We start from the raw sequence: 14,736 nt of genomic DNA, 5'->3' as shown, positions 1-14,736 counted from the left end.
ATTTTTTGCAGGAATTAATTTATAAATGAAGCTGTAGCTTTAGGACTGAGTCTCTCTGTATTTTGCCTTATAAAGTGTGCCATATAGCATTAAAACACTTTTTACCACAATACATGGTAATACAGTAAGTATAGATTGCTCTTCAAAGTTAATTATGCATCTAACACACATCTATAGTGGCCTTTAATGCAACATTCTGTGATTCAAGACACTGCATTATAGTATTAATGGGTTCTTATAATAAATATTCTCATGTTGGTGTTGCCTTGCTGTGCAACAAAATTATTAAAAAAACTGTATTTAATAAAATAAAATCAAAGCACAGTTTTAGAAACTTGTGCATGATAAAGAAAAGTTTTGTGCAACTTTTTCTGAACTGAATTTATTTTTAAAGCACATACTATTCATGAAGTTGATTTATATTTTAATATTTTAGAGGATAAATATTAGGTAAATGTTATGCTTTCAGTAAGCACAACCACTGACAATTTTGCCTCTTTTAAATTTCTTAGTTTCCTTCCCTATCACAGATACTATTCTGTGTGTACTCTTGTTTGTATTTGTTATCTTCTTTTACATTTAAAATAAATAAATAGTGAAAAGGTTTATTAGTTGAAACAGACTCGATGCATTGTATGGATACAGATTAGGATTGTAGGAGTATTGTCTGTTAAAAAAAAGGGCTCCAATTACCATGTGGGAGGGAAGGCATAAATAGGGCTGGTTAGAGCAGTTGGAAAGCAGAGCATGACACAGTCACACCTGTTGTGAGTGAGAGACAGCCAGAGAGGAAATACTTGGTGTGAGATGTATTGGAACATTATTCCAGTAGACATTTCCCCTTGGTAAGGATATCAGAAAAAAAGCTGCATTGAGAGACCCATGAGAAGAAAAAAGTGGATTTGTCTGCTAGGTTAATTATTGAAGATAATTAGGACTGGCCCATCTGGACCTGTATCATGCCTCCACAAGTGATGCTGGATTGTTCTGATAGGAAAAGGTTAAGTCTACAGTTATCAGATTCCCTCAAAAGGAGAAATTCATCTAGACCCAACAGCCAGGAACTTGGAATCAAATGTGTCCTTGTTGGAGATGGTGCAGTAGGCAAGACCAGCCTGGTGGTCAGCTACACTGTCAATGGCTATCCAACTGAGTACCAACCAACTGCTCTAGATACATATTCAGGTAAGCTCATTTTATTTTCTTACACTTTCAATTTATATATGTTGTTTTAATTATTGAGGAGTATAAATGTTACTTTTTGCCATGTTTCTGCAAGACTCTTTCTAGTAGTAGAAAGAACTACAGGCTGAATGTAGTGTAAGGCAGTTTTGGGAATTTTTTGTTTTTTCTTCACTTTTTGATTGAGGATTGTTTTTTTGGGAGCTTGGCCCTTTTATTGCTTGTGCGCTTTCACTTGCAAAACTTGTTGAACTTTATAGTGCCAAATGCACAGTTTGTGTGTCTCTGCCAAAAGTGACCTATGTGGCTAGTATTGGGCCCCAATATACCCAAAGTGTAATTGCTGACAATTCTTATCAGAGGTAGTTTTATTTTGAAGATCTACAAATAAAACTTTTTTGCACAGTCATACAACGGGGCAAGTGAGTTGCCCAAAAAAATCAGATGTCCTTGAAAGCTGCCACTGCACAATATGATCACACAAGTGTGATAGGAATAGCTTTTCTGGTGCCACTCTTCTGTGTCCACTGCTAATTTTGATTTGGAACAATGTTATCTATGGTAAGGTAATAAAAGTTTAAATCCATAGTTGACACTTTGTAAACTTTTTATTTGAGGTTACTTGCATTGGTAACCTCTTCACAGGTTAAGTGTTAAATAACCGCTTATTTCCCTTAGTATAATAGCCTCTTTTTTAATTCGGGAGGGGTGACAAAATGTGCTGTTTTCATGCTGAGTTTGTGACATTACCAGGGGGGTGACACTTTTTAAGCCCAATTTTCTGACCTTCCTGTCCGGGACAATTGTTTTCTTGTGTACTTATCCCACCAGGTTTTGTCCCCTGCTAGGATGTCACAATTCACACCATGCAATCAGCTTGGTGCTACAAAGGAACTGCAATATAGGATCCTATTATATGGTCCACCCAAAAACTGATAGTAATGAGTAGTTTCTGGTGGGTGGAATCCCCCCAGGACTTCTGTCTCCTAGGGTTCTGTCTTTAGGATCTCTGTGGGGGTTTCTTTATCCCTCTAAGCCACACAATCTCTTTTATCACATTTACTGTTTCAGCAGGGAAGGCTTACTTTTTTGTTCTAATAATAGTGATAAAAATTGAGCAACATGAGTATAAAACATAAACAGTTTCCTTTATTTCAATCTTCAATTTGTTCTTTAAAATGTTTGGAAATCTGATTGTGCGTCATAGGCCCGGTATACATGCGGGTATACTTCCAGTTTTGCATGTGACTGCTGGTCTATTTTCTTATTGGTTAAGAAAAGTCCCAAAAACATCCCAACCTTTTTTCCTTTATATTCTTCTTCTCAGATAGTGATTGGAAGTTTGATTGTATTTGATTAAATTCATCTCAGTAGTAAAAAAAAAAAAAGTTAACCTTGTGTACCAAGCCAAATAGAACATTTCAACAAATATTTGTTTTAGTATTCAGTGTACAGTATGAATGTTGAGCAAACTAGTGCAAAGGAAATCATACGATATTATATTCTGATAACTTCTAATCCTGCTCAGTGTTGGAAATTACACTGCTTATGACATATTTTAGTTTTTATCTTCATTTGCCAAAAGAGAAGATAAATACACAGGCAGTCTGGGTATTTTTAGTTAGTAAAGTTAGAATCGGATGTTTCTCCTTCAGCCTCAGCAAGGTGATTTTGCCAGTCATCTCGCATAGCTAAATTCTTTTTCAGACAGTTGAGGTTCATTTAAAGTGAAATGAATTGGGGGTGTCAAAGCACGTGTATGTATTTTTCTGTAGAAAATTGGTAAATCATTCCACCAGCGTATGATTTGGAATTTATAGGGGTGGAGCTAAAAATTATAAGGCCTATAACAAAGATTTCATAGGGCCTTTAAACAAGGCTGTTCAATATGCGGCAGGTAGTCCATGCTGTTCTTTTTGAGCCTGTAACTTTGAATGCTCATTAAAATAGGGATAAAGAAGAGGTTACAACTGACCATTCTACAGCAAGTTTGTTTTTTGAATTTATTTGTGTATTGCCGGTGGAAACCAAGAGAGAACAAAATTAGGATTGCTGCTCATAGCATAGAATAGATTCCTTGTTGGTTAAATCGCATAGTTCAGTGTTCATTTTGTTTTCTCTGGTTTGCATTAATCTTCTTTTTGTGCCTATACTTATTTGTTCTTTGCAATCCTAAATATACTTGTTTGCTTCAAGGTGGTCATACAAGGGCAAAGGTCTCTTTAACCCTTCCCACCGATAAATGACACACCGAATATCTGCTTAGATATTACACAGTTGAAGGTTGCAAGTGGGTGGGCTAAAGCCATGTACTGATGGCAAATTTCTGTTGTTGGAAACCTCTTTCTTGTTTCCAGTACTAGTAGAATGAACAAGCCTTGAACACAAAGAAATGACAATGGTCATCCCCGGATAATTGTTTTGCGATCCACAGCCCCGCATTGGACTGTTTTATAGACACAACTCAAACCGGGAATTGTAGTAGCGGCATCACTCGCGTCTACAGACCAGCGGCCTCTCTGCCTATGTGTGGCCCCGCATTGGACTGTTTTATAGACGCAAGTCATACCAGGAATTGTAGTAGCGGCATCACTCACGTCTACAGACCAGCAGCCTCTCTGCCTATGCGTGGCCCCACATTGGACTGTTTTATAGACGCAGGGCATTGTAGTAGCGGTGCTATTTCAGTGAAGAGGAGTTCCAGCCACTCATAACATTAGGCCCCGCATTGCACGGTTTTCTTTGTCTAAGTTTTTAATTTTGGCCCACTGTGTTTTTGAGTTTGACACCCCTAATCTAGCATGTTTACATAGCTTTATATTTCCTCCTTCCTGTTGTCTCTGTATGAGAGGAAATTAAGGAAAATCTTTCAAATGGCACAAACTGCCTGATGGTGCTTTTCTTATTGTGGATAGAGTAGGGTAAAAAAAAGGCTTTGGATGTACTGTAAATTGTTATTCATATGTTCTCTTGTGTATTGTCTTTTTCATATTATAAGACCGTATGAAGACAATAATTTTAGCTTTTCGTATGTATGACTAATTTGTCTTTACATCACTTGTCATTAGTAATAGTCTTCGTATTTCATCAGGTACTATGGATTTCAGGACTTCTAATTAAAAAAAAAAAAAAACTTTTTCCTCTAAACTATACCAGTACTAGTGATTGTTTGTATTTTGACATGTATATAATATATTGATCCATAAACTGTGCTAGAGGGTTAATGATGAAAACAAACATAACTTTGCTGTCGCTGGTATCGGTTGACAATAGCGTTTCCGGTTAAACAGGTTCCTCTCCTATCTACTGAGGAGGTTATGATTTGATTTTCCCAGCAGTTAACAAGCTTCAGTAGTGACAGTATGCACTCAGTCACAGATCACACCCCTGCATTGTCTGACTTTCGTCACTTGCCATACGTGACATCCGGAAAAAAAGATGCATTCTACATACAGACTGAATGCTTGTTAAAGAAGAAGAGTGATGAGTTTGTTTTTATTTTATTTTTTTACAGAAAAAAAATGAACTGAAGTAAAAAAAATAATGTAATAAATGCAAGGCTTCTGAAAAGAACATGAAAATAATTGGCCAATATGAATATCAATATTTTGGTAATATTTGGTTATATTTTCAATCTTTATTACAATCAATTTAATTCAAGTCCTGCAACAAGTATTTAATTTTGACTGAAAATATCAGTGTATGGCTAGCTTCTGATAAGGGGCACTAAACCTTCATTTAACCAAAAAAGGTTTTATTGCAGTGTCAGGAAAGAATTGGATAATAGATGCCCTAGCCATAAATGAGGGGTACACATAGCATTAATACGTTGGCTAGTTTTATAACCCCACCTCTTTCTATTCACAGCTAAAACATTGTGGGTGGAAACTGGGTATATCCTTCTATGATATTAGACACGTGGCATTTAAAACGTGATTGTTGGGTACACCACATGTGTACATCTCTTATAGTAACAATATCTACAAAATTATTCCTTTTCAGTTTTGCCTACTACTCTTATGTAATTGTAGTCCTGTTTTTTTCTGTTATATTGTTCAATACCATAGTCCTTTTAATCCACAGTCAACTGTTTTGTTTATTGCAACTACTTTCCCATTGTCTTGGGCCCATAGCAATTTGAATTTGTTTCTTTTTTCAGTTTCACACCACTTCACTCAGTGTTTCTCACAGTGGGGATCCTTCAGCTCGTTGTCACTTTTTGATTTGTTTTTGGATGTTTGTGTCTGACTTTTTCTATATACATTTAGGTGTAAGGTCTGAAGTAATCCTTCTTAGTTTGGGTTTCTGTTTTTTTTCCCTTTGTTAATCCTACTTTCTTTGAAACTTCTGTGCTCTAGAAAACCATACCCCCTACCATGTTGGTTCTCATGGTTTGTAAAACACAGAAGACAAAAGAAAACTTACCCCATGTGACTATTATTTCAAATTGAACTTTGTAAATAGAACCATGTGTTCTATTAGACAGAGCGATTACTCAATAAAACAATGGAAAATTAAACTTTTCTATATGGACAAATACTATAGGCAATGCAAAGCACACTATGTCCTAACTGATCACTTGCTATGATATATACTCCGGTTTGTATACCTCTGAATTGTCCCACATTTGGAAGCACAGTCCCCCTTTTGATAGTAATACAAAAAATTCTAGATCTAATAAGTTTACTGCACTTAACCTTTTTTTCAACATCTAAATAATTACCGGTAGATTTGTTATTTAAAAAAAAAAACAATAAAGCTGCAAAGAAGCACATTACCCATTACTTTGTGTATTGTATGCAATTTGTGTCACTGAAGGTGTGGAAAGGTGTGTGTGCCCTTTGCTTACATTCTTTGTACTGGAAAGTGTCCCTCTTTCTCATCCCTGAAAGTTGGAAAGTTTGAAAAGTTTCTTGCCTAAGCATCGCTTGGTGAATGAATACAATGTTCCCATTTTAATGCCTGTCTATGGGGTCATAATATAAGATTACATCCAGTGGGGAAAAAGGAGAGTAGGCTAGGTTGTGTATTTTCAAACATCAAAAAATCCCTAATTCAATAAATAGAAAGCAGATCAAGAAACGTTTTAAATCTGTTGCTAGCAACCATTTTTAAACACATGTTCATATGGGCTCTTGTGTTGCTATATATGGTTTTGCACAAAGTATCCCATCAGTTTGGTAAGAATTTGGAATGTCAGAAATCCTATGCATAGCTAACATGAGAAAAAAGTAAAAAAAAAAAAAAGTGTTTTCAGTTTCTAGGTCAATGACCACCATGGTTGATCTTTAAAATACCAACTTTTAGATTCGGATCTACCTGTGCTCATCTTTGCTGTATAGTTTACACTATGTACACATGTCAAATTTGTCACTGGAAGCGCCATGCTTAATCTAGTCTTGCTGTTAATGACCAAGTGGTATACTGGGCCTTGTTTCGTTCTAGGAAGGGGTAAAGACGAGTGGGAGGCACCCTGCTGGATCGTCCTCCATAGAAAATAAGTCATTCCAGGTCAGATGTTTAGCGATTCAGCATGGCAGATCAAAAAACAGTGGAGGCGGTCCAGTGTACACTTGATAGGTTGTAACCCAAAACTATCAATCATTTGTCTCCTGACAATTATCTAGCATGTGTATATAGCTTTAGTAGCTTTTTTTTTTTTTTTTTTTTTAATTGTTTACTATATCAACTCAAAGTATAAAGTAAGATTTTTTTTTCCCTTGTAGATAGGGAACAATGAACTTTTGCCACCTATAACTAACATTCCAGTTTTAATAACAGGGGACAGTGTATTTGGCCTTAGGTCACTTAGAGATGGCCTACAGCCCAAACGAGTCTTACCAGATTGACACAATGTAATTGCTGCACGTCTAAATACTTATTGAACTGCATCATTTGCTCTGGTAGAGAATATAAATACATATATTAAAGACTCAAACTGTTTTTTGGGGGACATTTGACCAGAGTATACAGCTTAAACGATGGTCTGTGTTATAAATTGTAGATATCTAAAGTCAAATAACCAACGTGTGGTTTGTATAAGGGCTTTAAACTAGTAGCAATCGTGTGGGCAGTCTGCAACCATTATAGTTTTTTTTCTGCTTGATTTAATTTAAGAGGAGAACTGATTTTCCAGGATGGATTTTTTTGACCATTTGTTAGTATTTTAAGAGGATAGCCTGGAGTGGGTCACATTTTCTTTATAGGTTTTCATTGTATATTGATAAAGGGCATGTGTATTGATACCTCATGATCTTGGGCCATATCCGTGGCCACCGTAAGCAGAGTTTTTATTTAAGTAAAGCCTTCTTGTACATTTTACTTGGCTTAGGCTCTATACACACACTAGATTTTTTGTTGTTGGAAATTATCTTTCCCGATGAAAGACGAATGAACAAGTGCTGCACATATAGCGCTGTTCTGCTCTGTGGAGAGGGGCGGGGGAAGAGCGAGCAACACACTTTTGCACGCTCCTCCATTCACTTCGATTGCGGTCGTTCACCTTCTGTCATTCATAGATCCGCCAGGATAGATCCATGATCGACCTTGAGTTGCCACTATACTCAATCAGATTCTCATCAGAGACAAGCCATGAGGCTCATATGGGCCAAGAATCTTCTGACATGTGTACAAAATAGTCTTAGGTGGGTGTAAATTCATTTGGCAAAATACCCAATATGTTCAGAGGAATGAAAAATATCATGATTCACCATTTCCCAATGAGCCAAAGTAAAATTCACCTGAGAGGTTATAATTCACTTTAGAAGTGAAATGCCTAAACTTCTTTAGTATATCAACCCCACTGTTTTTCTAGAATCCGTTTCACCAATGTGTTTTTTTGGGGTAGCCATTCAGTTTAATTGAATAAAACTCTTAATACATTTTTGGCATTGACACAAGTTTCTCAGAATAGTAATGCAGTATATCTCTGCTCTAGATAAAGATATAGCTATGCATAGACCTAAGCTTGAAATATGCCCTACATGAGGGAGTGGGCAGCAAGAAGACGGTAACTAAATATAGTATAGAAAGATCTTGTGTATGTGTGGAATTCTGGACATTGATTTTAAACATTTCAAAAAACACTATTACACATTATATAGTCACAAATTGTTAATTTCTGTTTTCTCTTTTAGTTCAAGTGTTGGTGGATGAAGCGCCTGTTCGATTTCAGCTTTGTGACACAGCAGGACAGGTATGCAAACAGAATAACAATTTATTTTGATATGCTTATATGAGCCTCCGCCATCCAGACCTGGCCCAACAACCTATTCTTTAGGTAACTTACACATACACTGATCAGTCAAAACCTGAAAGCCACTTTCATAATATTGTGTAGGCCCCGTGCCACCAAAACAGCTCTGACCTTAGCAGCACATGGACTTATAACTAACAAACATTACAAATCTGACACTAAGATGTTAGCAGTAGATCCATACATTACACTGCCTCATCTGGCCTGACTTTTTTCCATTCTTCTCCTACTGCTTCCTCCTGCCATGCTTTCTCTGGTAAATAACGCACATGCACCTGGCAATTCTCATCTAAAATTAAATGTGATTTATCAGAAACTGCTATTTATGTTCTATTTGTGATGCTGATGTGCCAATTGTCCGTGCTTTGGCAATGGATGGAGGTCAGAAGGAGCACTCTTGATATGCAGCAAGTGGTGTTACACTTCAAGCAGTCTACTGACACTAGACAGGCTAGCTTTGAGCATTGAGCTCATTACCCTGTTGCCAACTTATAGGTTGTCCTTTCTGGACCACTTCTGGCAGGTATTACCCAATGTGGAGAGCACCCTCAAAAAGCCTGATGTTTTGAAGATTCTTTGAATTGGTCATCAAGCCATGATCTTTTTCAAATTTTCACTTCATCTATTAGTGGTTTTATTATTTTGGCTTATTGATGTATTTTACACCTTTTTTTTTTTTTTTTTTTTTTTTTTTTTTTTAAGACATATCACATTTCCTGTTGCAAAGACAGTAACTAAAGGCAGATCTCCCCAACACAGATGGCAAAACTGGCTGTAGTTTTCTATTCATTGGATCTCTATCTCACACTGAATAAGGGTTTATTCATACGTGAACTTTAACCAATTGAGTGTTTCTATAGAAAAAACTACGTAGAGTTGGGATGATTGTCAGTTTGACTGCAATCCAGGGGACAACACTTTACCAGACAGAAAGTAAATGATAATTTACACCAGGAAAACAAACAAGTATGGGAATGCTAGAACCCCTGTCAGCTTTGTATTAAAGAAAATAATTTTCACTTGTCTGGGTTGCTGCCTCGGGAGAGCAGTAAATTTGAACAGCAGTTCAAAATCCTTCCTTTGCAATATTCAATGTTAAAACGCTAACACTGCATTGTTAATAACTGGGAAGACAATCACTCCAGTGACTAAATACGAATGTAATTTACCCTGCAAGTCTAAAGCTGTGTACACACTTGCAATAATTATCTTTGGAAACAAATGACTAACCACCGATCGTCTGATAATTGTTAACAAAAAACAAAAAAGGTGCACAACGTTGATGAACCAGGATTGTCGCTGGAAACGAATCACTGTCCCGGCGGATCTGATTGAGTGACGATGGTTCAATCTATTGTGTGTAGGTCGTTCAGTGATGGTGGATCTTTCTGCAGTACACTTTCTCCTTTACATGTCACTTCCTGCATCGTTCAAACGATCGTATCTAGCATGTGTACACTATTGGTGGATTATATTTGAACGATCCTATTGTTACAACATGTACAGAATTGTGCACAATATGATCGTTCAAACTAAGCATGCATACTCATTAGTCGTTCGTTTTCTTACGATAATTATTGCAAGTGTGTACCTAGCTTTAGTATTTACCTCCTTCAATCCTTAGATTTTGGAAATTTGCCATTGTTAAATGTGCCAATACCCCCCACATTGTCTTTAGTTGCTTTAAGTGTTTTATGTTTGCTTGTTAAACACCTTTTATTTTACTGCCTTTTCCTCCCATATGTTTGTAGTGTATAACCAGGCTTACCACATGTGTATTACCCAATAAACCCTACCTCTATTGCTTATTGACATGCAGCTAGTAAGAACTAACTTTAAATACCACTAAATTAAGTTTCTAGCTACTATTTCAACTTGATGTTCCTTCTCTTACACCTATCATGCATGCAAGGAAGCAACTAAGACTTCTTTAAACTATTGATATTTAATTGTTGAATATACATTTACGGCAAAATATATTTTTTTAACAAATTGTACCTCTAGTACTATAGGATAAAACTATGGTATGAGTCCTAATTGTGTCAATTGTGAGGAAGCTTTACAGCGTATGCTCAGCAAAAACTCAAGAAGCTTTAGGTAACCCACAAGTAATGCTGAGCTCCATGATTGAAAGAAGCAAAATCCAATAAATAAATCAGGTTGAGTAGAACGGGTGTTAGATGATGGATATTTTCCAACCATGACTTTGTTTCAAACCGCTTGCCTTCACTTTCCTATCATCTTCCCTGCAGGATCATGGGGAAAGCAAAGGACCCTAAATCTCATCTGTACCCCTACACAGAAAAATACTGATATATTATGTTAGATCATTTATCTACCCAATGTCCTAATTTTCTCTTTCAGACAGGCTTTAAAAAAAATTGGAACAAACCTGAATTCATACAGAAACATTTTAGAAAGCTTCATGATGTTTTATGTTACGATTTACATCCTATCCTCTTGTTCATGGTACAGAATTGGCCTCCCTTTCCTATGAATAGTATAATCACGTCTTACGCATATCTTCATATCCACTAACCATGTCCTGCTTTCCATACATTGTATATGCCATATATAGTTTACTGAATAGTATATATTAAAAGGGGCAGCTGTTACTCAATCCATGGCTTTGAAAATGACGTATGAGATCCCTGCTGCTACAAACAGTTGAACTGTGCTTTAGACAGAGGTCCCAGCTAATATGTGGCTATGTAAAAAAAAAAAAGTTTTGTAAAAGGAGTTGGTATTAGGAGAGGCAACTGTCAATTTTTAATTTTTTTAAATGCTGGTAAATTTAAGTGTTATAACTCTAATTTTTTTCTTCTTTTTTTTTTTTTTTTTTTTTTTATAGGAGGACTTTGACCATCTTCGATCCCTGTGTTACCCTGAAACAGATGTCTTTCTGGTGTGTTTCAGCGTGGTGAATCCCAGCTCATTTCAGAATGTCACAGAGAAATGGATCCCTGAAATACGCACACACAGCCCCCATACCCCAGTGGTTTTGGTTGGAACACAAACGGACCTCAGAGACGATGTGAATGTGTTGATCAATCTAAATCGCTACCGTGTCAAGCCTGTGAGTGAGTCCCAAGCACAGGCTGTGGCTCAGAAAATAAGAGCTCATACATATGTCGAATGCTCTGCCTTGACTCAGAAAAACCTAAAAGAGGTGTTTGACACAGCTATTCTTAGTGCTATCGAACACAAGGCACGATTGGAGAAAAAACTAAACTCAAAAGGATTTAAACGACTTTCAAAATGCAGATGGAAGAAATACTTCTGTTTTGTTTAAATGGTTCACAGCCAGCATTTATTGCTATACTCTGAGTTTGCCCTTTACATATGTGTGAAGACTGTAAGGCTTTACCCTCCTTTATTGAACCATGTATTTTCATGGAAGCCTACTTTTTTTTTTTTTTTTTTTTTTACAAAGGAGTTGGAGATTAGCTAATGTTCTTGTGATATAGTTTTATTACAATGTGAAAATTTTGGGTTTTTATTTAGGTCACTCACCTGTGAAATATCACTCTCAACTAAATTACTTTTATGGTCTCTGCATAAGTAACTAAGTGTCAGCCCTGCCACCATTACCAATGATTGTCTACTTGTAGTATGAGTTTTGTCTTCTGAGAATGATTTTCACAGGGAGATCAATTGGCTTCTCTCATAATATGTAATTAAGGTGTGTTTTATGGTTTTATATTTGACCTGCATAGCTTATGCCTTCTTGTTGAAGCAGTCAATATTTTAGCTAGTACAAATATTCTTAATGCCTATGTTTCTAACCCTCATTAATTTGGTTGTTTTGGGACCCTCATTAATTTAATTTGACTGCTCATTTGTGCTATTTTAGATGGACCATGGGAATCTTTTGTTATCTAACATGATAGAAAGATAATTTGTTAAATAATCTTCAATATTATGGGGATGAGAAACAAATTATGAATTCTGAAAAATGTATGGTCTTTATTATAGGGACAAGTGGCGCATAGGGTTATATCTAAATACTCTACTCATCCCTTGTACTTGGTGCAAAATTTTAGGCTAATTTCTTGTTAAGGTCAACCGAATTAAAGCTAACCTAATTATGTACAGCAATATCTGTTACATTCAGCCATGTCAAATCAGGCTGGTATACTGCAGGTATTCGTAAGTGTCTGCAATCTTTTAAATACTGGTACATAGATGTTACATGCCATAGTTTAGGATTTTGTGATTCATCTTTATGGTGTAAAGTACCTGGAGTGTACACCAGTCTTCATGCAGATTCAGGGATGTGCTGATTTATTTCACTACTTTCGCTACAAGCGCGAACTATCCAAAAGCCTTGGAATGTGGAGAATGCAAGTTATAACCAATTTTGCCAGCATTTATATGCAGGAAGCTTGTGGTGACTTTAATGTTTAGAAACTATTTCTGTAATAATTCCTCTCTATAGGGAATTCGGCATCCTAGCAGTTTATTGAAATGCTATATAGGTTAATATTATTTCTTGAAGGACTGACAATGAAAAGATTAGGTTATGAAAATTGATGGAATAATTTACAAGTTGCTGCATTTTAGGGAACACGGAAGTAAAATATGTGAGTTGGAAAGTTATATGATTTTTTGATGAAGATTTGTTTTTGAGTAATGTCCAAGTTGAAAAGTGTAAATGATGGAAATAATAAAGTGTAAATGATAGGAAAGAAATAAGATATACAAAGAAGGATTAAAGCCCAACATCAGCCAAAATTTTTCTTTTAGGTTTGGATAGAGACAGGAAGTGGCAAAATTATAGATTTTATTTTGGTCTGTGGCCTGCATTGCATAGATGTTATGCACTTATATACACGGTCATGACACTTAATTGTCTCTTATAGAGATGCTCAGTCTAATGTCTATTTAAGGGGAACACCAGATAACTTGTCAATATGTGAAAAAAATCCATGCAGATAGTGTCCTGGATAGTGTCCAAGACTAGACTGCTTACCACTTGGACAACCTGCTGTTCACTTCATATGAAACTAGACCTAGGTATGGGAACAGCTGTTGTAGGAAGACACACTTAACACAAAAACGTCAGAAATTCTCTCCTTCGCTCTACTAAGCATTTTTGTTTTGGTGTGTTTCGAGTTGGAGAGATTTCCCATAACTTTGTATACGGATGGGGATAAAAAAAAAATCCAAAAGAAAGCAAAAAAAAAATGAGAGGCTAAAACTTTGTTTTACCCTGCTGAGTCTAAAAGAAAATGTAACGTTTTAGTTGGAGTTGGGCTTTTTATGTATGTGAAAGGAAATGATTGTATGAAGAAAAACAGAAATCCCCAATGACTGAAGGATGTCTGTAAATTGTCAGGTAGCTGTCTTGTGTTACTTTAAGGGTCTAATATTTGTATAGTCACGTTCAGGTATAACTAGGAGAAATAATTTCCTTATTTTTTGCTTCTTCGCTCCTTGTCAGTATTTAATGAGCAGTCCCACAAATTCACTCCCATCGTACAATCATTGTTTGAGTATGTAGAGGAACTTTGGCAGAGAAAAGGTCTAGCTGCAGGGGAGTAAAGAGTAAATCATGTTATACAGATCTGAAGCAGTCTTGTTACTTTGGCCAGAGACAGACAGACAACTTTTTAAAAAGGTGGTACAAATGGCAGGTCATTTATATCCTTCAGTGAAGGTTTCCTTTGCAGAAATCAGCTGATCAGTGCTTTAAACCAAGCTAAGCTCAATACATGGTCAAAACTTACATTTCTGGTTTCACATTATCTCCTGGCATTCACTGACAGCTGCGGTATTTACTTCTGAACTGGAAATGTCTGAAAGGCTTGCCTGCCCTGCAAAAACAGCTTTTACACACCTTTGTAAGCAAATATTGAACTATATCCAAGAATAAGGACCTGGTTTCCTGATCTCCTTCCTTTTTGTATATTTGTATAAACATAACTGCTAACACTGGCTGTAAGAAAATGTAATGTAAATATTGTAAATAAAATATTGTTTTTCTATTCCTTTGTCTAGCTTTCTTTGCACGTTGTAAAGGACGCTGGGCTTTTTAAAACATACATTTATGTTTTGCCATCTCTGCATCTTGTGTTGAAAAGCACATACATGACAGGTGGATTTAATTTACTAGCTTCTCTTTGTAGCATGTAAAAATGTGGCTACATATTTCCACTTTCAATGTTGAAATCAAATTCAAATTTTTAGTGCTCAAAATATTGGGTTTGCCTAAGTATTGCTAGGGGATATCTTTGTCCTTGCTATCCCATAAGAGCTGTGCAAAAATTTAAAGCTGAACACCAGGCAAGCAGATAAAC

General features: G+C 36.2%; 1 protein-coding gene across 1 annotated transcript; it reads left to right on the top strand.

The window, feature by feature from the left end:
- Positions 1-366: 366 nt before the first annotated feature.
- Positions 367-14,424, top strand: RHOV (ras homolog family member V). The gene is made up of 3 exons (XM_072427943.1): positions 367-1,185; positions 8,319-8,377; positions 11,289-14,424. The coding sequence occupies exons 1-3, from the start codon at positions 960-962 to the stop codon at positions 11,727-11,729; spliced, it is 726 nt and encodes a 241-aa protein (XP_072284044.1). The 5' UTR covers positions 367-959; the 3' UTR covers positions 11,730-14,424.
- Positions 14,425-14,736: the final 312 nt, after the last annotated feature.

Source organism: Pyxicephalus adspersus, chromosome 12, assembly GCF_032062135.1.
Source record: "Pyxicephalus adspersus chromosome 12, UCB_Pads_2.0, whole genome shotgun sequence".
Classification (NCBI taxonomy): Eukaryota; Metazoa; Chordata; class Amphibia; order Anura; family Pyxicephalidae; genus Pyxicephalus; species Pyxicephalus adspersus.
Note: the sequence above shows the minus strand (reverse complement) of the source record. Positions and strands in the feature narration are given on the sequence as shown.

Excerpts from the sequence above, each read along its gene's own strand:
- RHOV (XM_072427943.1), top strand. The coding sequence starts at position 960 with ATGCCTCCACAAGTGATGCTGGATTGTTCTGATAGGAAAAGGTTAAGT. Across the intron at positions 1,186-8,318 it reads TGCTCTAGATACATATTCAG|TTCAAGTGTTGGTGGATGAA; the intron begins GTAAGCTCATTT and ends TTTCTCTTTTAG. Across the intron at positions 8,378-11,288 it reads TTTGTGACACAGCAGGACAG|GAGGACTTTGACCATCTTCG; the intron begins GTATGCAAACAG and ends TTTTTTTTATAG.